Source organism: Primulina tabacum, chromosome 18 (genome assembly GCF_025594145.1).
Source record: "Primulina tabacum isolate GXHZ01 chromosome 18, ASM2559414v2, whole genome shotgun sequence".
Lineage (NCBI taxonomy): Eukaryota > Viridiplantae > Streptophyta > Magnoliopsida > Lamiales > Gesneriaceae > Primulina > Primulina tabacum.
The window spans coordinates 22,754,273-22,776,424 of NC_134567.1; the positions used below are offsets into that span (position 1 = coordinate 22,754,273).

The 22,152-nt window shown below is 37.6% G+C and overlaps 3 protein-coding genes across 5 annotated transcripts; all 3 read right to left on the reverse strand.

Moving 5' to 3' along the window:
* Positions 1-1,683: 1,683 nt before the first annotated feature.
* Positions 1,684-5,375, reverse strand: LOC142533344 (alpha-galactosidase 1-like). The gene is made up of 14 exons (XM_075640083.1): positions 5,003-5,375; positions 4,583-4,641; positions 4,431-4,487; positions 4,291-4,325; positions 4,090-4,193; positions 3,917-3,992; positions 3,275-3,333; positions 3,113-3,178; positions 2,951-3,034; positions 2,793-2,857; positions 2,572-2,654; positions 2,388-2,478; positions 2,117-2,166; positions 1,684-2,031 (listed from the first exon to the last, which is right to left on the reverse strand). Exons 1-14 carry the CDS (start codon positions 5,137-5,139, stop codon positions 1,798-1,800), a joined length of 1,200 nt encoding a protein of 399 aa, XP_075496198.1. The 5' UTR covers positions 5,140-5,375; the 3' UTR covers positions 1,684-1,797.
* Positions 5,376-15,816: 10,441 nt separating this feature from the next.
* On the reverse strand, positions 15,817-19,279 carry LOC142532734 (pyruvate kinase, cytosolic isozyme). 3 transcript variants are annotated; one of them, XM_075639153.1, is made up of 4 exons: positions 19,156-19,279; positions 18,347-18,630; positions 17,197-17,658; positions 15,817-16,829 (listed from the first exon to the last, which is right to left on the reverse strand). In XM_075639153.1, the coding sequence occupies exons 2-4, from the start codon at positions 18,602-18,604 to the stop codon at positions 16,017-16,019; spliced, it is 1,533 nt and encodes a 510-aa protein (XP_075495268.1). In that variant the 5' UTR covers positions 18,605-18,630; positions 19,156-19,279; the 3' UTR covers positions 15,817-16,016. The 3 variants fall into 3 exon arrangements, with proteins under 3 accessions (XP_075495268.1, XP_075495269.1, XP_075495270.1); XM_075639154.1 differs by having other exon boundaries at positions 19,149-19,262; XM_075639155.1 differs by having other exon boundaries at positions 19,153-19,242.
* Positions 19,280-19,474: 195 nt separating this feature from the next.
* Positions 19,475-20,098, reverse strand: LOC142532377 (uncharacterized). The gene has a single exon (XM_075638690.1). It carries the CDS (start codon positions 20,096-20,098, stop codon positions 19,475-19,477), a length of 624 nt encoding a protein of 207 aa, XP_075494805.1.
* Between the last annotated feature and the right edge of the window lie 2,054 nt (positions 20,099-22,152).

The window sequence follows — 22,152 nt, forward strand, 5'->3', positions numbered from 1 at the left end:
ATTCAAGGGTGATCAATATTCAATACAATTGAAGAGCTCTAGTTTTGCTAAGCTCGAGCCCGACTATCGGCTTTTATCAATGCATTGTAACAATTTATTCCCAACTAACCCATGAAGCAAAAGTTTTGGCATCTTGTTCCTCGTACAAAAGTGAACCGGGCATTTCTGTACTGCAGGAGAAGTACCTGCAAACAAATGTGCGACAATCACAACGCTGTTTATAATTCAGCCCACGAGAATAACGCATGCATGTAGGAAAAATTACAAAATTCTTCCCTCATGTTTTGGTTTTCGATCTTGTTTGTCGGTCAAAGTTTGGTTTTAGTCCAATAAGTTCGTATTTTTCACTTTTAGTACTTTTCACCGGTATGTTACGTGATGCGGCACCTAACAATATAGACATGTTAGATATAGTTGATCCGACACCACGTCAGAAAAATGATTAAAGATGAGAAAAGACCAACTTATCGGAATAAGAAGAAACTTTGACGACTTAGGGTACCAAAACAAGCTCTTCTGCATGACAATTTTTAATTTGCCCTTTCATGTATATATGTATACAGCCAAAATTACCCAGCATCTGCGTATGTTCCCAACTTATGCTCCTTTCCAAAAATAAACTATTTTTGGAGAAAAAGTTAGATAAAGAAAGAAAACCAACAAAAAAACAAAAGAGATTTATACAATAAATTCTCTACACATGTTTAATTTCGGTGGCCACACAAATCAATAAAGAAACCAAGAAAAGATACTCTAAAAGAAAGGAGAAAAACCAAGAAAATACAATTTTTTAAGCTTCCCACCAAAAAAATGTAAAAATAAAGAAAAAAACCTTAAAAATCTGCCAAAGATTTGTATAAAAAACAACAATTTACCCCATCGGAGGAGTTAAGCCAAGGCCACTTTCAAGAAGATTCCTTCTGTTCTTGATTTCAGAATCATCATTGGCATTAGTAGCTGTAGTTGTTAATAACGACCAAATTGTTAACAATGAAAATAATGATGCCTCCATTTATATATTATTATACTATATTATGCTAAAAAAATAATTCAACAAGAATTTGGGTGTTTCAAATAAAAAATTCCGTTGGATCTGTTCTTTTATAAATGACATTTCAAAGTTAACTCATTCTCTTTTATAAGAAATAAGAGGTGACCCAACCCAACTTGTATTGCCATTTGTTGATATGAACTAAATTTATACCTATATCTTTATCTCTCTCTATATCATGTATTTTTGAAATAGATAATAGCATTTACACTCCTCATTTCATTAAACACACTCCATTTTAATTTCTTTTCTTTTACAAAATCCATACTATATCCTCAAATGATTCTTCAAAATTTTAAGGTAAACATGCATGTTTTTGAATTTTATTACCTTTATTTAGATATATGAAAAAAATGAAGTTGATTAATCAATTTGCACTTTAATTTTCTATCATGTTTTCTCAACATACTTTCTACTAATGATGTATAATTTGGAAATTATTTGAATATGTGAATATTTTTTAATATCAAAATTTAATATATTATATGTATTAATATTAAATTAAAACATACTTTTAAGAAATAAAAACTAATTTATGTCATTAATAAAGCACTAAATAATATAGATTTAAAAAATCCACATCATTGTTACAAGGATGAATAAACTTGAAACTTAAAAAGTACACCAAGATATCAGAGTTGGTTATGCATTTCATTTTATTTAGAAATTAATGGAACCAACACCATTATTGCATTGCAAGGGTGATTACTATATTTAATTTTCACCCTCAAAGATTATAATTTCATTCAAGAAACTGGCTTCAATACATACATTTTGCATGCATGTGGATCTATTGTTGCTGTCAAATTCCCTACAAACCTTGTCTTTAAGGTCTTGTGCTCCCACACATCTCTTGCAACCACAGTGCTTCCAACAGGAATCCCAATGTCATCCCAGTGAGCGGTTATGGCCGTTCGCCAAGCCCCTCGGTTCAGAATCACCAGTGCCACTCTGTACTTCGAAAGCGGTCCAGCCCAAACCTATACATACATATATACGTGTAGCTTATGAAATCGCAAGTTAGTGTTTGTGTGATAAGGTGACCGGAGGAGGATGGAGTAGTACCTCCCAATCGCCTTCCATTCGAACCTTTTTAGCTTGAACTCCTAGTTTGTCTGTTACAAGAATTTTATGTTATGTTAAAAAATTATAAATATTTGATATAATATGGAAAAATGCATCTAGCATCCATGCGAAATTCGAAAGAGGATAAAAATTTAAATATGTTGCTAAAATCCCCTTGTTCTTTGATGATTTGTGTATTTTTCGGAAGTTTCTATGATTTTTGACCCTTGAGAATAAGATATAGCTGTTGATGATTTGGTTATATACACACCTTGGTTGATGGCAATGGCCTCTTTATTGGCTATTATATCCAATATGTCTTTTGTTGTATTTCTCACATCACAACCGATAAGAAGAGGTGCCTGAAATGAGAACAAATCAAGAAAAAGATGGGAATCTGAGGAATTTTTATTAAAATCAGTATATGTTATTCTTTGCAAGTAATGTGGGGAGACCTTGGAGATTGCCCACAAACTGAAATGAACTACGTATTCATCTTTGGTCATTCCTCCATTTCCAATCTCAAGCATGTCAGGATCTGCATTCATTTTACACAGAAAAATTTGGATATTTCGTAATAATCAGGACATGATCCACAACACGGGTTAGGGCCTAAATTCGGGAACGAAGTTGTAAGCTTTAATTTAGTTTCACCCCATGTACTCATTATACTAACCATTCCAGCCACCAGGCCTAGCATACTCAGCATAAACTTCATTCTGATCTGCTCTCGAAACCATGCTGTATAATAATCAATAAGATTCAAAATCACGGTTTTTAGATACAAAGATGATCTTGAACTGTTAAACTACACAAAAAATGAATTTTTTATACCTATCCCAGTTATCAGATATATCATTTGTAGTTCTCCAGCTGTTTCCTATCTTAAAACCCCATGTGGCCGGGTGCATATCTCCCCTGTTTATTTTAAGCACAAAAGTCGTCAACAATCGACAGAAAGTAGAACTCGTGTGATAAATATTTTTTTAATGTCACCATTCGCAAAGGGAAAAGAAGATAGGGCGTCCTGCGTTCATCAGAGCCTGGGTCATCACTGGATATCTTACATAAGAACAGAAAAGAAACAAAGAACTGAATTGGGAAGATGCAAAAGAATGTGAAAGATGACATCGAATTGAAATATTTAACTCTTATTACCGAACTAATGGCTTTGATCCATCGTTGTTACAATTGTCATACTTCAAATAATCAATGCCCTGCAGAATATAATAAACCAAGACTTTCTGTAGTGAAAAACAAGAACCAGAGATGGTTAATCAACAAGGCTACTCAAGATTAAATGTGTTTTCGATTATTTTTGAATCTGAATAGAGAAATCTCAGTCAAATATTATCATATGAATCGTAGTAATGAAAATTTAGATGCAAGGTGCAGTAAAGTGCATGGATTTTGTAGTGGCTAGGTGCAAAGTAAGGCATGACATGCGGCTCATTTAATATGTTAGAATCTGGTTAGTTCAATTGCCCTCGGCTCAGACGTGCGGACGGCCCAAAAACAACTGGCGCCGGGGATGTGACACACAAGCCTCAAATTATTTTGGTATGTCCGATCTCATCTGAAAATGAATGATTATCATCCTGCAATCATCTTATATTTATCATCTCCGCATTATAGACACACCTAAAGAGCACCCCGAGATTTTAAATAGGGGTTCACAGTTAAGGCTCAGGCTTCGTTTAAGGGCCAAGTCTTGCTAAGCTCGAGCCTAGGAGCACTTTTGGTGGGATTTTTTCAGTGCAGTTCTCACAAGTGGTTCCCAACTGAAAAAAAAATTATTACCCAAGAAGCAAAAGTTTTGGCATCTTGTTCCTCGTGGCCGAGTGAACCAGGCATTTTTTTGCTGCAAGTGAAATAGCTGCAAACGAGTGTAGATCACAGCATCACAACAACATTTATAATTCAGCACATTAAAACAATGCATGTATGTATTGTACGTATATAGCCAAGGTTACCCAGCATCTGAGTATATTCCCAACTTAAGTCCCTTTCCATGAACATAGTCAGCCAAAGCCTTCATCCCAGAAGGAAATGTGGATTTCTTAGGCACCAGATAACCCTGACAAATGATTTTCAAGAAAATTAATAAAGAGACAAAGGAAAAAAAATGCATAATATAGAACCAATCTTTGCATGAAATGCTGTGAAATGTGAACCTTTTCGTCTCGAGAAATTTCGGCCCAGCAGTCATCTAACGGAAGTCCCCAAGTTTCTCGAGTTAGATAAATCAATGTGTAACATTGTATGCTTGATTAAAAAAATCAAGAAAATTTATTATTAGAAGATTGAAAAGTACCAATATTGACATATATGTATCCCAGCTTTGCAAGACCAGTGGAGACTAGAGCATCAGCTGGTAAAGAAAGAAAGCTCAAATTTAAATATTCCTAAACAAAACAGAGAGAAACTGAAATTATAATGGGAACTAATTGAGAAATAGTTCCTAACCAGTGTCTCTTATCATTTTTTCATCAATCATGCAGTTGAAATGATTCCAACTATTCCACCTGAAAAAAATTAATAGAAATATATTAATCATAGCAAAATCATTCAGTCACTAAAACTACTTTTTTCAAAAAATATGGCAAACTAGAAGTCACAGAGAGAAAAATTTCAGAAAAGATTTAAATACAGTAAAGCATCAACATTTAGCAATAAGCGTAGCGTTTTTCACTCCGCATATAGAAAAAGAATACTTGGTAGGAAGCTGTAAAAAAACTTATTGATTCAACAGCAAAAAAAAAACAAGAACAAAAACAAAAACGAGAAAAGACATAATTTTTACAGCTTCCCAACAAGAAAAAGTAAGAATCAAGAAAAACCCACATGAGATCTGTCAAAATAAGCCCAAGAAAAACAACAATTTACCCCATTGGAGGAGTTGATCCAAGGCCATTTGCAAGAAGATTCCTTCTGTTCTTGATTTCAGCATCATAAGTGGCAGTAGCAGCAGTAACGATCAGCAACAACCAAATTGTTGACACTGCAAGAAATGATGCCTCCATCTGTATATTATTATGCTTAAAAAAGTATTACAACAAGAATTTGGGTATTCAAATTTTATGCTCTACTACATATATAATAGTGGATAAGATTTTAAAGGTTTCAAATTTGGAGGAGATGAGGATCAATTAGCTTTAACTGAATGTCCCTTTATTCTCTCTGTGTAACTAATGCGTAACGATATTTAGGATTCTGAATTCAATAACATGATCTGTTTTTTGCTCTCTTTCATTTCAGCTCAAATCCACTTTGAAACTTTGTTCAAGATTACACTGGTCAAACATCAGTCAATAGATTTTGATACAGTAAAATATTAGCCATTCAATGTCAATTTTTATAACAATACGAAGAATTAACGTAATTGGAATAAAGAGATTCATCCAAAATATAATTTGATTATCATTTACAATGATTATGAGTAATATTATTATAGAAAAAATAACCGAGGCTTTGTCGCTTTATTAAAAGTTATATAGTCAGTAATAACGATAAAATTTAAATTTTTTAAATAATATAACAACTCAAACACAATTTCTCGATTGTTTTATCAAACAAATATAATTATTATAACAAACAAAAAATAATTAAACATTTTCCAAGAGTTAATTCATAATTTTTTTTCCAAGAATGCCCTTGAGCTCAAGTGAGGAAAACACGGGTGAAAAGATTAGAATACAAATGAAAGTTAAATAAAATGACTTGGATATAACCGTGTCATATGTGATATATTTCCTATTTCTTCTTTACATGAAGGTGGGACGATTTTTTTTATCTAACATGTGTTTGAACTCATTATCAATCCGATCGAAAAATATTTATGTCATTATATCATTAGAAGTCCTTCCTCGTCGAATTTTTTCGAATCTATATTTATTTTCGATTAAAAGTATTTATATCACAGGATCATTATATATCGTATCTGCATTTCTTGGTAGAGAGATATAAATTCCTCTGCATGTGCTTGACTAAATGTGGAAGTTTGTGTCATAACCATCAATTTCTTATTGATTTCAAGATTAGAATATCATTTATATATAGATATTTTGATGCCAAGACAGAATATTCAAATATACCTAAGACAAAAGCTACCAACTTTGCTTCATTGATTGAATAAAAACTTTATTGGTGTGTTCCCCCTAAATGTATGACAATTGAATACGCATCTTTTATAAAAATAATTAATGATTTTCTTAACGTAAATAATTAATGATTTTGTGTACAATACTAAGAGTAGACATGGTTAACAGATTGAATCAATTCAGAATTGATCCAGATTTAGTTTGGTTTAATCCTGAACAAATTGGTTAAGAGTTGAATCAAATTTGACACAATAGTAAATCGGACTGAGTTGCTTCAAATTTGATCTGAGGACATTTTAATCTTGTCTGTTTGAATATGGTATCGGAACTAGTTCATGACTTATACCTAATATAATTTCCTTACTAATGGTTTTTTTAAAAATTAATTTCAATTTGGTCTCAATCCGATTTAAATCAGATTAATTTGATTTCAGTTTTGGATTGAGTTAGACTTTCAATGGATTATTTCATAAAAAAATAGTGAGTATTTATCAAAAATATTCTAGTGCTGCAAATGAGCAATTTAGTTTTGACATCTTAAGAAATCTAATATTAAAAAAAATTAAAAAATCTATTAAGAAAGCTTAAATTTTTTATATTCAACCCATATTTTATTAAAAAATGATTACATCTGATATTCACGGAAAATTTAGGATCTGATTCCAGCAAGTATCACTAGTCCAGACGCAGGTTTCGAAATTGCCCTGAGCCTGAAATCACGAATAAGACCGTTAGAAGGAGGCCAGGAGGGTGTTCCGGCGTAGCCCCTCCGACGCTCAAGTCAGATACTGATGATATAAGTGGACAGCAGCTAAGGGTGCTGTTGAAAAATAATATAGTGAATGCCTGAGTTATACACACGAACATGATATTTATAGGAGAATACCCGGGCTCGTGATGAGCCTGTCTTCTATTTGGGCAAAGGATGGGTCAGGGGTAGTGGGCTCATCCATGGGATATCACCATGCTGCTGAAAAATAATATAGTGAATGCCTTAGTTATACACCCGAACCTGATATTTATAGGAGAATACCTGGGCCCATGATGGGCCTGTCTTCCATTTGGGCTAAGGATGGGCCAGTGGTAATGGTCTCATCCATGGGGTATCACCATTCTCCCCTTCCCGAGTCGAATTGAATCGTAGGTTCGAAGTTCAATTAATTGCATTGTTCTCGATTTATAACATACGAGTTGTGCACTATTCCCCTGCTGCTCGTTAGTTACCAACAAATTGGAAGCAAATCAAATTGCAATCTTCTTATGAAAAGAAAGATTTGGTCTGTGCCTCCTCTATAAATAGGGGTCCCTTGCTCATTTTACTCTCACTTCTCCTACACAGAACTTTCTATGCGATTCACTCACTGATTCACCCACCTGCACTCCACCCTAGCTTTGCCCCAACGCCTGTCGCCCACGCCCTCCTACCTCGCCCAAGCAGCACGATTGCCTCACCCTCTTCCCCGCGCTCCTCGCCAGCCCAGAACAGCCTCGCCAGCGCGCCTTTTCCTTCCCATCATCATCGCCCCCCTTCCTCGCCCATTTCCTTGGCCCCCACTCATCGTTGCCCTCGTCAGTGCACGTGATACGAATCTGACCGAGCGTGGCGTGCAAATGATTGGAAGAAGTTTAAAGAAGCACTTCAAGGATTCATGGTGAGCTACCAAGGAAGTTCAACAAATGGGGTGTCTAAATTAGAGGAGCTTGGGGAACATGGACACAATAATGGAAGTGTTTGGAATGTAATTCAAGTGCTAAATGATCATGAGGACAGCAGCACGCGCGCACCCGCGCCAGAAGCGGCGCAGCCGCGCGCATGAAGCAGCACTAGGCGCGCCATCGCGCCACAAGTGGCGCAGCCGCGCGCGCCCATGCACGCGCCACCGCACGCCTGGACAGAATCTCGCGCGCCATCGCGCGAGATCATGCGCAGCCGCTCGTCCTGCCGTGTAGAATTTTTTCACAACTTTCTTTATGACTTTTTACACTACTTTTCATGTATTAATTATTATATATTCAGTGTACATGAAGGACAAACGAACCAATTCAGATTGATAAGAAATATTTTGAGGTTTTCTCTCAATTCTCAAGGTTTTTAAAGCTTTGTTCATTACCAAATCAAACTTATAAAAGATTGCATCTTTGTGGCGTTTGTCAATTGTTTTCGCACGGATTGTCAAAAACAAGTTCTTTAAAGGTTCGTATGAAATTCGATTGTTATTATCGTTGATATTTGTTGCTAAGTGTTAATCTCTTAGAGATGAATATCACAAATCGTTGCTTGTTTCAAAAGATTGGGACAACCTAATCGATCCTTGTTCGTTATTGAATTGAGAGCGCGATTCTAATTAATCGTGTTTGCTTCTCATTCGTACGAAGATTCATATCAGCGCGCCTCGCCAGCCCAGCCAATCTGCCCAGCCCAGCCTCGCCATCGCCCTTGCCCTCGCCCGCGCGCTTGCCCTCACGCCCGCGCCCCCAGCGTCTAGCCCCTACCCACGCCTCGCCAGCCCTCCCCTCGCCTATCTCCCTTGTCCTCTACAGCACCTCGGCGACGCCCAGCCTCGCCACAACCCTGCCCTCGCCCACATTGCCTCCGCCTTGCACGCACAACTCGCCTCAGTGCGCGCTCGCCCTGCTCGCGCGCTCACCCCTAGCGCTCGGTGACTTCTCGCCACGCCGGCTCGGCGCTCGCCCTAAGCGTGCTCGTAACTCTTCTGCTAAGCTGGACCTTAGCAGGAAAAATAAAACTTCAACCTACTCACTCTCTGACTCCTCTGCTAGGAGATGCCTGAGCAGAAAAATAAAACTTCTACCTCCTCACCCTCTTACTCCTCTGCTAGTCGATGTCTCAGTAGAAAAATAAAACTTCCACCTCCTCACCCTGTGACTCCTCTGGTAGGTAATGTCTCAGCAGGAAAATAAAATTTAATTTCCAACTCATCACCCCCTGACTCCTCTGCTAGGTGATGCCTCAGCAGGAAAATAAAAGTTTCACCCTTCTCACCCCTGACTCCTCTGCTAGGCTCAGCCCAAGTAGGTAAAGTTTAATTTTTCTCCTCTCCAAATCTTCTCCTCCACTAGGCTCAGTCCAAGTAGGTAATTTAAATTTTTTCCTCCACTCTGCTCCTCTACTGGGTGATGCCTCAGTAGGAAAATTTAAATTTTATTTTTCTCCTTCCCAACTCTGCTCCTCTACTAGGCGATGCCTTAGTAGGAAAATAATTTTTTTCTCCTTCCCAACTATGCTCCTCTACTAGGCAATGCCTTAGTAAGAAAATTTTAATTTTCTCCTCTACTAGGCGATGCCTTAGTAGGAAAATAAGATTTTTCTCTTCGACTCTGCTCCTCTATTAGGCGATGCCTTAGTAGGAAAATAAAATTTTATTTTTCTCCTTTTCAACTTTGCTCCTCTACTAGGCGATGCCTTACTAGGAAAATAAAATTTTTCTCCCATACTCTGCTCCTCTACTAGGCGATGCCTTAATAGGAAAATAAAATTTTTCTCATTCACTCTGCTCATCTACTAGGCGATGCCTTAGTAGGAAAATAAAATTTTTCTCCTCGACTATGCTCTTCTATTAGGCGATGCCATAGCAGGAAAATAATGTTTCCTTACTTTCATAATACAACAATATTAATGACTGAAAAGAAGAACTTGATTTTATTGAATTCCAATTGTTTACATGGGAAAATTCAAAGATGAAATACATCAATGATAAAATCCAGAATGATAATTCCTAAGGTGATAAGCATTTCAGGGCCTCTTTAAAGTCTTGTCTTGAGCATTCTCCAAGTAATAACCTCCAGAATTAAATTTCTCAATCACTCTGAAAAGACCCTCCCATTCTGGGTCCATCTTTCCCCTCTGCTCTTCTTGTACCTTCAATATGACCAAGTCACCCACTTTTTCCTTTCCTAATCATGTTAACCTCCACACACGCTCTTTTTCCCTCCTCCCTCACTACCTCTTCATAACATCGACGCGCGACTTTTTGGTCCCCGCACAAGACTCCAACTTCTTTTCTCACGGGAAACTTAAGCTTCTAATAATAAGTGTAAGCTACGGCTCTGAAATCCTTCAGGGCTGACCGTCCTAGAATTCCATTATACGCTGACGGGGTATCCACCACAGTGAAGGCTATCATTTTTGTTACCCGCCGAGGATCCGTCCCCAAGGATAGGGGAAGAACAATCTGACCCAAAGGCGAGATGACATGTCCTGCAAACTCATACAGCGGGGTGCAGATCGGCTCAAACTCAAATCCTTCCACCTTCATTTGATCCAACGTGCTCTTGAACAAGACGTTTACAGAGCTTCCATTATCAATAAATATCATCGCCACATCATAATTGACAATGGTGACCGTCACCGCCAAGGCATCATTATGTGGAGTCACAATACATCGGAGGTCTTCCGGTTCAAAGCTGATGACGGGGTCTTGTGGTAAGTCTGTACCCCTATATATTTCAAAGTTTTCTAACCTTCTCTCATGTGTCTTCCGAGCTCGCCCAGAGTCTCCATCAGTAGCACCCCCCGAGATCATATGAATAATTCCTCTCGTAGGGTGGTTATCCTCATTCATTCCCATCCTCGGTTCGACGGGCTCCTGAGGAACATCTTGACCTCGACCTTCCCCTCTCTGCTCCCCGACCCTCTGATTTATCCATGGAGAGCCTTGACCATGCCTAGGGGATGGGCGAGACCTCGGTCGACTCCCAGATGCGGATCCTTCTCGTCTGTCCCACGAAGGAAAATCTAGCACTGCTCTTAATCCTTCGCGACTTCTCTCACCTCCCCTCGGGCTCCCTCACCTCCATCACATCGTCACGACTCTTATCCAGAAGAACATGTGATGAGAATTGTCCTCTGTCCCTAGCTTTATCCTCATCTTTCTCGCCCGCACTTCTCTTCCTACCTCTTCTTTCCGCTCCCTCAACTCTACTTCCCCCATGCCGCTGCTCCATCATCTTATGCCGCTGAACATCTTCTATATTTACATATTTTTCCTCCCGAGATAACATATCATCTTAACTTGATGGAGGTTTCTTGACCAACAATTTAAAGAACTCCCCTCCTCTCAGTCCATGGGTAAAGGCACTTATCATGATGTCAGGAGTGGCCGCTGGTATCTCCAGCGCTGCGTTGTTGAAACGCTGGACAAACTCTCGCAAAGTTTCTGTTTCTTGTTATTTCACCACGAACATGCTCAAATAGTTTTTCTGGTGCCTCTTACTGCTAGCGAATCGGTGCAAGAAAGGCGTAGAAAAATCCTCAAAAGATTGTATGGAATTGGGCTGTAAGGTGTTAAACCATTGTTGAGCTGACCTCACCAGCGTGCCCAGAAACACCCTGCACCTGCCCCCATATGCATATTGATGTAACATGGCCGCATTCTCAAACCTCCCCAAGTGTTCCTTGGGGTCAGTATGTCCGTCGTACTCTCCCACGTTTGACTGTCGAAAATTTGGAGGAAGCCCTTATTCTAAAATGACGAGCGAAAAATGGTTTCCTTTCTTGGGTGCTAGCGCTCTGCTTCCCAAATGCTGTCTCAACATCCGTATTTCCCTTCACATCGCTCCCATCTCAATATTCTCCCCACTTGGGAGGGGCTGTGTCTCTTCGACCCTGCTTTGATGGCCTTCAGCATTTTCCTCTCGCTCCTGGCGAGTGGCTTGTTTTTCAGCAAACATAGATTCTTGGTTCTCTCTCATGGCCTCGTATACTGTTTGGGCGATAAATTGGCCCAATTGTTCCAGGATCAAGTTCCCCACGTTCTCATTGGGAGGGGGTTGCTCTGCCTCGGTCTCGTGACGAGGCTGTTCGGATCTTGTCTCATGACGAGGTTGTTCGGCTCTTGTCTCTTGACGAAGTTGTTCAGCTCTTGTCTCTTGACGAAGTTGTTCATGTCCCGTCTCAAGACGTGGTTGTTCCTGCCTCGTCTCAAGACGCGGTTGTTCCTGTCTCATTTCAACAGAAGATTGTTCGGATCCCATCTGAGGACGCGACGATGCTGTGTTAGTTCTTCTGCTCCCTATCCTACCTGTCATCTCTACGTCTCAGCTCAAACTTCCCATAGACGGCGCCAAGTGATACTCACGGAAAATTTAGGGTCCGATTCAGCAAGTGTCACTAGTCCAGACGCATGTTTCAAAATTACCCTGAGCCTGAAATCATGAATAAGACCGTTAGAAGGGGGCCAGGAGGGTGTCTCGGCATAGCCCCTCCGGAGCTCAAGTCAGAGACTGAGGATATAAGTGGAGAGTAGCTAAGGGTACTGCTGAAAAATAATATAGTGAATGCCTGAGTTATACACCCGAACCTGATATTTTTAGGATAATACCTGGGCCCGTGATGAGCCTGTCTTCCATTGGGCTAAGGATGGGCCAGGGATAATGAGTGAAAGGGGATCGGTTACGGTGCCCAGTTGCGCAACGGAAGTTTTGTAAAAATATTTTTCAACAAGAAAACAAAACCGAGCACCTCACAATATGTGTAACAAATAACAATAAACACAAAATGTCATACATAGGGTGATTTAGAAATTTTTACCTATCAATTACAAAAGATTGATGATGGCTCCAACTTAGTTGTCAAATAACTAAGCTCTTGAATGGATGACCCAATCTACAAGCTTTCCTTGCTCTTGGACTCCTTTCTTCAAAATTAGGTCCACCAGTAACAATGTAGAACCACTCTAATTTTGCACTAGAAAAATTAGAGATTTTCATTGAAAAGACTAAGCTTTCCTCAACAAAAATTGAAGAAAAAATGGAGGAGAATGTACGAAGAAATTTCGGCCGTGTCTTGTGGAGTGCAGGGAGAACAATTTTCTTGGTTGTTCAAAAAGATGTGTATTCCAAAGGCATGCCATGCCTTGGATGTTGAAAAAGTTGTCTCCACCCTTTCACTCTCATGCATGCAATTCTATTTGGGCTTGTAACAATTACAAGACCCATGGACTTTAATTTAATTGTTTCAAACAAATTTGAGACCAATTAAACCTTATTTGATTTTAATCAAGCCCACTAGTTGAATAATTATTTCTAATTGGGCGTTACAAGGCCCAATGTTGTTTAATTAATTCAACACCTGAATTAATTTAATTATTTAGACTCTACTAGGTCCACTAGTGTTTAATTAATTCAACACTTGAATTAATTTAATTTAGTTCATAATAATGTTTATGAAAATCACAATTTTCAAATTCATTATTTATTTGGCCAACTTTTAATTTAGGAACACTTCCTCAAATTAAAAGTTACATTCTCCTTATAGAAGTCATACTTCTATTTTTATTTGCGCTTATAAACTCCTTTATAAGCCGTTCAACACATTGAACTATTTTACTTCTCAACGGGATCTAGAAAGTTAGCACTTGTGTGACCCTCAATGGTTTATTGATACAACTAGCCGTGGGTTCACATTCTCAATGTGATTCGGGACTAAACATGTCCTTATATGAGCATAACCCCGTTGTTCATTCTTACTTATCAACTCCTTGATAATAAGAACGTCAGAACTCAAGTCTAATAGTACCCAACCAATCATGTTAAACACCTAGCAGCATCGCTTACATGATTCCCTAGGTATCAATTGATAGTGCCTGCAAGAACCAATCTATTATGGTTAGCGTACAGTATGGTCCCTTCATCTCATATATCCCGATCGATTCGACAACTATTGGTATATCGAGAGTTGTCAAAGAATCAATACTATGTGTCATGTCGTAGTTGCATCGATGGTGTAATCTATGGAACCCCTTTCATAATTACCACCATACTCTGATCAGAGATTTCATACTACATATACATGTGATCACATAGGATATCCATACCCGAAGGTAAGCGGTGAATCCACGACTACAATGCATCGACTCCTATATGTTTCGACAAAACACCCAACCTTACGACCTGATGACCCCATGAGAGTCAGTAAACAAGTCAAAGTGTAATGCTAGCACATAGAGTCTCAATGTTGTACCTAGGTCATAAGGACTAATGGTGTACAACCATAAACTAGGACGTTTCCACTCGATAAGTGAGAACCACTTGGAAAGTCTTTTATGGAGGGTTGTTCAGTGTACTCTACTAGGAGCACCTACCTGCATGCTCGGACATCACAATGTCCCCTACCAATGAAACATGGTACTCACATCGCAGATACTAGTCTTAAACTCCAGCGGCCTATATCCTTCTTAGCGGCGGCTGAATCGACTACGAACTATTTATAATATACAGTATTACAAATATGAGTTTCATGATACTCATCATATGAGCATATCATATTCTTTCTATTATTTGTATATTCAAGGACTTTATCTATGCAACTAGCATGTGTATACCGATAAAGATGTGCCAAAACAATAATTTCAAATATTATTAAAATAAAGATTGTTTATACATAGAGTTTCATTGTGAACACTCGACCAACCTTTGGCTCGACGGGCACCTACTCTAACAATGAGCTCATCCATGGGGTATCACCGTACTGCTGAAAAATAATATAGTGAATGCCTGAGTTATACACACAAACCTGATTTTATAGGAGAATACTTGGGCTCGTGATGAGCTTGTCTTTCATTTGGGCTAAGGATGGACCAGGGATAATGGGCTCATCCACAGGGTATCAACATCCTTGATTATATATTTATTATTTTTAGATGATATATAATTTACGTTGCGTTTGGTATGCATGATTAGGTGGGTTTATGATTATTAAACCCACCTAATCTAACGTTTGGTACGATTTTTATTTAATCAACTCAATCTCTCCTATGAATGATTAGGTTGTATTAGGTATGTTTAAATAATACATCATTCCCTCCTAGGATTATTTATCCTTCCTCTATCCCTACCTTCTTTCCAATTTTACCCTTTCTCTTTCAACAACGCCGGACCACCTCCGCCGCGGGATCGCTGTCAAGCCTCCGTCGGACCGCCGTCGGACTGCCGACCGCTGCCGGTCGTCGGACTACCTTCGTTGCCGGCCCGCCGACGGCCGTCGGACCACCTCCCGGCGCCGACCAGCCGCCTACCGCCGTCGGACCGCCTCCCGCCGCCGGAATGAAGAAGAAAAAATAAAGAAAATGACAATTTTGTCATTTCATCATAAAATTCAAAATTATCTCATACTTAAAAATCATACCAAACATAATACTATTTTACATCATATATTACATTTCGATCACAATCATTTTTTTTATCATTTACATACTAATCATTAGTTTATTTTATCATCCTACCAAACGCAGCCTTAAAGATATATTTGTTAATATAAATACAAAATTTAAACGTGAAGATTAAAATAACATAGAATTTTTCAAACTTGAAGTCGTGCTCGAACTCTATTATGCTACGAATACATTCAAACATAAAATCGAGGAACTAGATATTTTCACGATTCGAACTCAAACTCGATCGAATTCAAATCGAGCCCGAACTTCCAAAATTTAAATCTAATCGAGTAGTATAATAATCGAACTCGACTTAAATTGTGTACACCCCTAGTCGTGATATATTTCACTTTTTGTGTGTGTGTCTCAGCCACGATCATTAAAAGGAAAAACAAGAATGAATTTAAAATCGATAAAGAATCTGAGATTATAAAATTCAACCCTCAAAATATATAGCAAATCAATGGATGAATCTGGAGTGGAGTTCCAGGAAACATGAAACAAAGACGAGAATCCCAGTTCAAGAACAACATAATACAAACTCGAATATGAACTGAATTTATTTTCAAACAAAATAGAAGTGCCAAAAATACGAAACTCCACAGAATCATATCAGTGCTGCGAGGGTCACTTAACCAAGCAAATCTTGATAATAGAAGAGCTCCCGATTCGATGAAGCGCAACAATAGCATCACCGGGCTGGCAAAGGCCTCTTTTTGTGGCAATTTTCATAGCACCTTCCAATATGACTTCAGTTGATTCAGCATCTGTGGCTTTTGCAGATCCTTCGGCAAGAACTGGAATCAGTCCCCGGTATACCAGGCTCTGCCTTGCTGGGGTTTCGTCACTGACAGCCCAATCAAAGGAATCAGTAGTCAGGACCGGTACAACCACTGATAAGATTGGGACTGCAGGTCTGTACTTGGCAACCAGTTTGGCAGTCGTTCCGCCACGTGTCATCACGACAATGAGTTTTGCTCTAGCTTTATTTGCAGTTCGAACCGCAGAGGAAGCGAGTGATTCCAACGGGCTCATTGGTAGCGGGGTCGACTTGATCATTGATTTGAAGATGGCTTCATAGTCAAGAGAAGATTCTGCCTCAAGGCAGATGCGCGCCATGATTTTCACAGAAAGTTCAGGATAGGCTCCAGCAGCACTTTCTCCACTTAGCATTACACAATCTGTGCCATCTAGGACAGCGTTTGCCACATCAGTTGCCTCGGCACGTGTAGGCCTTGGAGACTTGATCATAGACTCGAGCATCTGAGTGGCGGTCACCACAGGCTTTCCAGCAATATTACACTTGTATATCATCATTTTTTGGGCCAAGAATATCTTCTCGACAGGAATTTCCATTCCGAGATCACCACGAGCAACCATGTATGAATCTGACTCACGAAGGATTTCATCAAAGTTGATAACTCCCTCTTGATTCTCAATCTTGGATAAAAAAAATATTGATGGTTAACAAATATGCCACAAGTTTATAAGAAAATATTGATAGAATTCTCAAACAAAGAAAAAAGAAAAACAGTGATTGGTTCATTCTTGGGGGTTTGAGGACCCAAAAAATGAAAACAGAAGATATTAACGGAGTAAGTTTGCAAGACCCATAATTTGTCTTTGTAGCAGAAACTATCACCGATTATAATAATGTTAATAAAATATTTTGATTCGTACAACAGGCCAAACACGTCACATTTGATTGCTTAGCCACATAGGCTGATACGAACAATAGGGCCAACTCATTACTCCACAGCGGATTGATGCTATCACACGGGAAAATAATTATAATAGTTCTCAATACCTTGGACATTAACTGAATACGCTTGGCATGAGGACCGAGAAACTTACGAACATTGACAAGATCAGAACCCTTGCGCACAAAAGAAAGGGCAATCATGTCAATGTTATTAGGAACACCCCATTCAAGGATATCTTCTTTGTCCTTGTCCGTGAGTGTTGGAAGGTCTACGACAACACCAGGCAAATTCACATTTTTCCTCTCACTTAACATGGCCGTGTTCTCACAACGGCATCTCACAGTTCCACTGCCAGGGTCACATGATAAGACCTTAAGTGTGATGGTACCGTCGGCACAAAGAATGGAATTTCCAGGTTTCAGATCAACCGGCAACTTTTGGTAACTCATCGAGATCATTTTTTCATCTCCTTTTATGCTGTAATCAGTGGTTACTGTGATTTCTTGGCCTTCCTTTAGTTGAATAGGTTTCGCATCCTTCAGGAAACCTGTTCGAATCTCGGGCCCCTGAGAGATAATACATGCAAATAATTGAACATTATGAATTCAAGAAACTAAATTGCCATTTTAGGCTGTATATTTCAGTTTAGACTGTTTCGAAGGGATGAAAGCAGCTGAAGCTAAGTGATACAAGATCATTGCACCACAGCCCCGAAAATTCATGAAAATGGCAAAAGTGACAGGACTAAGTCAATGCCTCAAGGACAAAAGGCTATCAAAGCTGAATCAACGTAACAACAATTTTTTAGATGAAAGATCACAAAATCAAGTCCAAGAGAACTAAATTTGGATGTGCCATACATTTTCTTAATACAAATGCTGAAATAGGCTCACCCAAAGAGGTAGCAGCTACAAGTCAGTCAGAAACCTTAATAATATTCTTGGTCTCATGATAAATGCTTCGCATGGCATATCAGGACCAATAAGATATAAATCTGATCTCTATCTCAATTGTTTGAATATGGTAGCTGACCAAAAGACGAGCAATTGCACGCCAATAATATATTTAACACCATTCACATCAGCCGATATAGTTTTTGACAACTAAAGAATTTAAGTTATTGGTTAAATATTAACATCAGAATCACAAGTTAAATACTGAAATACAGAAAAAATCCTACAAAACTGGGTTGAAACACAACACTAAGCAAACCACAAATTTACACAAACAAACGGATATAAATTCACAACAGACCTTCGTGTCAAGCATGACGGCGCAAAGGATCTGAGTATTGTGCATAGCAATCTTCAGAGACTCCAGAGTTTCCTGATGGTATTCGTGGGATCCATGCGAAAAGTTGAACCTTGCAACGTTCATACCTGCCCGGAGAAGCTTCTCCAGCATCTCCACCGATCTAGATGCTGGACCCAAAGTACACACAATTTTCGTCTTGGGGATCCGGCCATCGGAAGGAATATCCTTCAGGATTCCTTCAATGTCTATATTCGCCATTTCTAAATGCCCAACTCTCTCGAAAGCTAAAAGGAAACATAATCCATCGAATCAACAACCTCAGAGGCGAATTCCGTACAGAAAAAATTTCAAGAATATACTTTCCAAATCCAGAAGCACGTGGGGACGAATCATACCACACAAATAAATCCAAAAACATATTCTTTCACGTGAAACACCCACCAACATTCTTTCATTTTCCTCGAACTAAATCGAAACACACACACACACTACACAGAGTTGACTAAAGATGAAGAAAAGAACCAAACCAAACCAAAACGGCCATTTCAACAACAAAAAAAGATACGGGTTCTTCTGATTCCTTAATTAGTTGAAAAACTAAAGATTTTTCATCAGCAAAAAGCCATGATCTCATCACTCAACACGTACGAAAAAAACACAAATGTATTGTCTAAAAACAAAAGCGCATAATATTTGAAACAACAATAAGACTTCAGATCCGCAACACTTGAAGATTATACTGAACAAAAAGTGGGTTAATAGAAGGAATCAGAGTTAAATCGAAGCTTGAAGAAGAAGGTACCAATCACCTGGTGTCTGAAAAGCCTCTTCGTCGCAGCTGGTTTTGTTTCTTGCAGTGTGTAGAAAAACTCAGCAGCGTCGAATTTTAAAAGCCTAGTCCAATCCAAGTCATGTGTCGGAATGGATCAATTAATTAATTGAGTAATATTAATATTACATTAACATAATAAATATACGTTCTCAAAATAAAACAAAAATGTGTTTTTCTTATATTTGAACTTCTTCAACTTACATGTTTTCAATAAAAAAAATAATAATAATAGTAATAATAATATATAATATATAACTACTAATTATTATTTTTTGATGGTAACGTTTGTAATTTATTCAGAAAGCAATAAATCGTCTGTTACAAGATTCACCAACCAAAACGAAAAAAACCTCATTTTCCAAAATAAAAGGATCAGGGGAAGAAAGCGAAAAAATTGCAAGTGAATGCGCCACACGAATTGTCGATCTGCCAACCTGTCTAAGATCGGTATCAATGCGGCTGTCCAATGAGTTCCGAATATCCAACACCAGCGCACCACAATAACTCAAATCTTCTACTGGGTTGATGACTACTTGCACTACCAGCAGAGGGTCGGTAGTAATTACATGGGCTTCTATCCCAAGTTCCTGCAACAGCCTCATCCCATCTCTTATTGAAAGGAGCTCAGCGAAATCCAACGACCATGGCTTAGAAATTCTTTTTCCGAAGGCAACCAGTATTTGATCGTCATGATTTCGCACTATGGCCCCAATAGAATAACCACCAGTGTCAAAATTAACCGCCGCGTCTATCTCAAGTTTCAAGGTGTTAACAGGTGGTCTTGTCCAGCGTTCGAGCTGGGGTAATGGCTTCGGAGCAGGTACGGTAAGTAAGGATTCCCGAGCTTCCTTGAAGTCTTTCAAAAGTGTGGCGCTCCACTCCACATCCAATTGAGCACATCCAGACACCTTCTCGAACATATCTAAAAAATATTTATATTAACGACACATTTGTATTTTCAAATGAAAATCGATACAAAACATTCAAAATACTGATACTGATATTTGAGAACTATATGTTTTAGATTTGATACAAAAAATAATTTTTTTAAGTATAAAATTGAAATTTATTAATATCAAAATTTACTATATATATTTGGATACTAAAAAATTCATATATTAGTATCAAATCCGAAACAAATAATACTCAAATATCATATAGTATGAAAAAATTTTCAATGTTTTGTAAATATTTTTATCCAAGACAAATGTGTTATTAATACCAATATGTATTATGCTTATTTTGGTGCACAAAAATCATATATTAGTACAATATCTGAAAGAGTTGCTATTCAAAAATAATATATTCTTTCCATATTTTTAAATTTTTGTACGGATTTGCATCCGAAAAAATGCATATAGACTCAGGGAGTGCAAACACATTTTGTTGTGAATAAGATAGTTCAAAAACATAATTTTTCTGACATGGATTTGATGCAAATTTAAGTTTGAATGTGAGAATTTAAGCAAATTTACCCATAAATTTTAAACATTACATTTAACTTTTTAGTTTACAGAAAATTTTGTCCTCCCCGTTTTTTTTTTTAAAATAAATATTATCAATTTAATTTTCTTTAAAATGCAATTTTCTAGGATCCGTGAGATATTTGACCCCAATCAAATATTTGTTTTGGTTTCGACATTTCTTGATTTTCTTTAACTATTCATAACATCAAGATCAAACCAAATTTCCCATTAAAATTTGTTTTTTATTGATTGATAGTGAAAATCACATTTTTAAAAAAGAAAGAAAGAAAAGGATGGCCTTCAAGACAAGTTTTTTTTTTTTTTTTTTTTTTTGAAGGATAGAAAATGTTCGTACTTAGTACATGGGTCTCACCTTTTTCTGTTAATTTCATGTCTATACTTCAATTTGCATAAATAATGTGAATTCTAAGACCTAAAAAATTATGTACCCGGCTTTGAATTATTCGATGCGCCTTGTAGGAATATGCCTCAATTCTGACTACTACAAAGGATCACATGTATTTTTTTCAAATAGACATCTATACTATCTATATTATATTATATTAAATTTGAAACATTTTGAATAATTAATTTAGAGAAGGAGAGAATAAATCAAAATCCAATTTCACATGTATTATTACATTTGGATATATTTTATTACCTCCTAGACGAAGCATTTACAGTTCGCCACGTCGAGGTTCGCTAATTTATGGCGCATCCACACGTGCTCACATCAAATGAGGCATAGGTGACACGATATCATCCTCTCGAATATGCTTTGTATTGTCCTTCGATTCTTTTTTTAGAATTATAAGATAAAACCTTAGATCATAAACGAGGGATACAGGGGACTGCGTGTAAAATATCGTGTAAAATATATATATTTTTAAAAATTAAAATAAAAACAAAAATGTCTATACATCATCTTATAAATCAATTTTATAATATAAATTTCCGACCAAATCCATGAAAATATATTATTTTTTATTGCAAATATAGACGAGATCAACTCATCTTACGATTATTGATACATAGCTATTTGATTAATTTTTGTTATAATTATAGACTGAATCGACCCTTTTCGCATAAATAGATATGTAGACACTTTTCCATTAAAATATTTTCAAACATAGTTTCTGGTTTGTCTCTCAATTCTCATTAAATTCAAAAGACCAACCCATTACGCCCCCAAATCAATCAAAGCAAAAACTTGCGTGAGACGATCTCACAGATTGTATTTTGTGAGACGGATCTCTTATTTGGGTCTTCCATGAAAAAAAATTACTTTTTATGCTAAGAGTATTATTGTTTATTGTGAAATTAGTATGGTTGACCCGTCTCACATATAAAGATTCGTGAGACAGTCTCACAAGAGACCTACTCATCAATCAAAGGATTCAAGGCCTGAGTAATTTTTTTTTTATTTTACTGCTTTAAATTTTGAGATTGTGATACATAGAAGATAATCCAAATAAAATACAGTCACTCTCATATCACACAAAAAAACA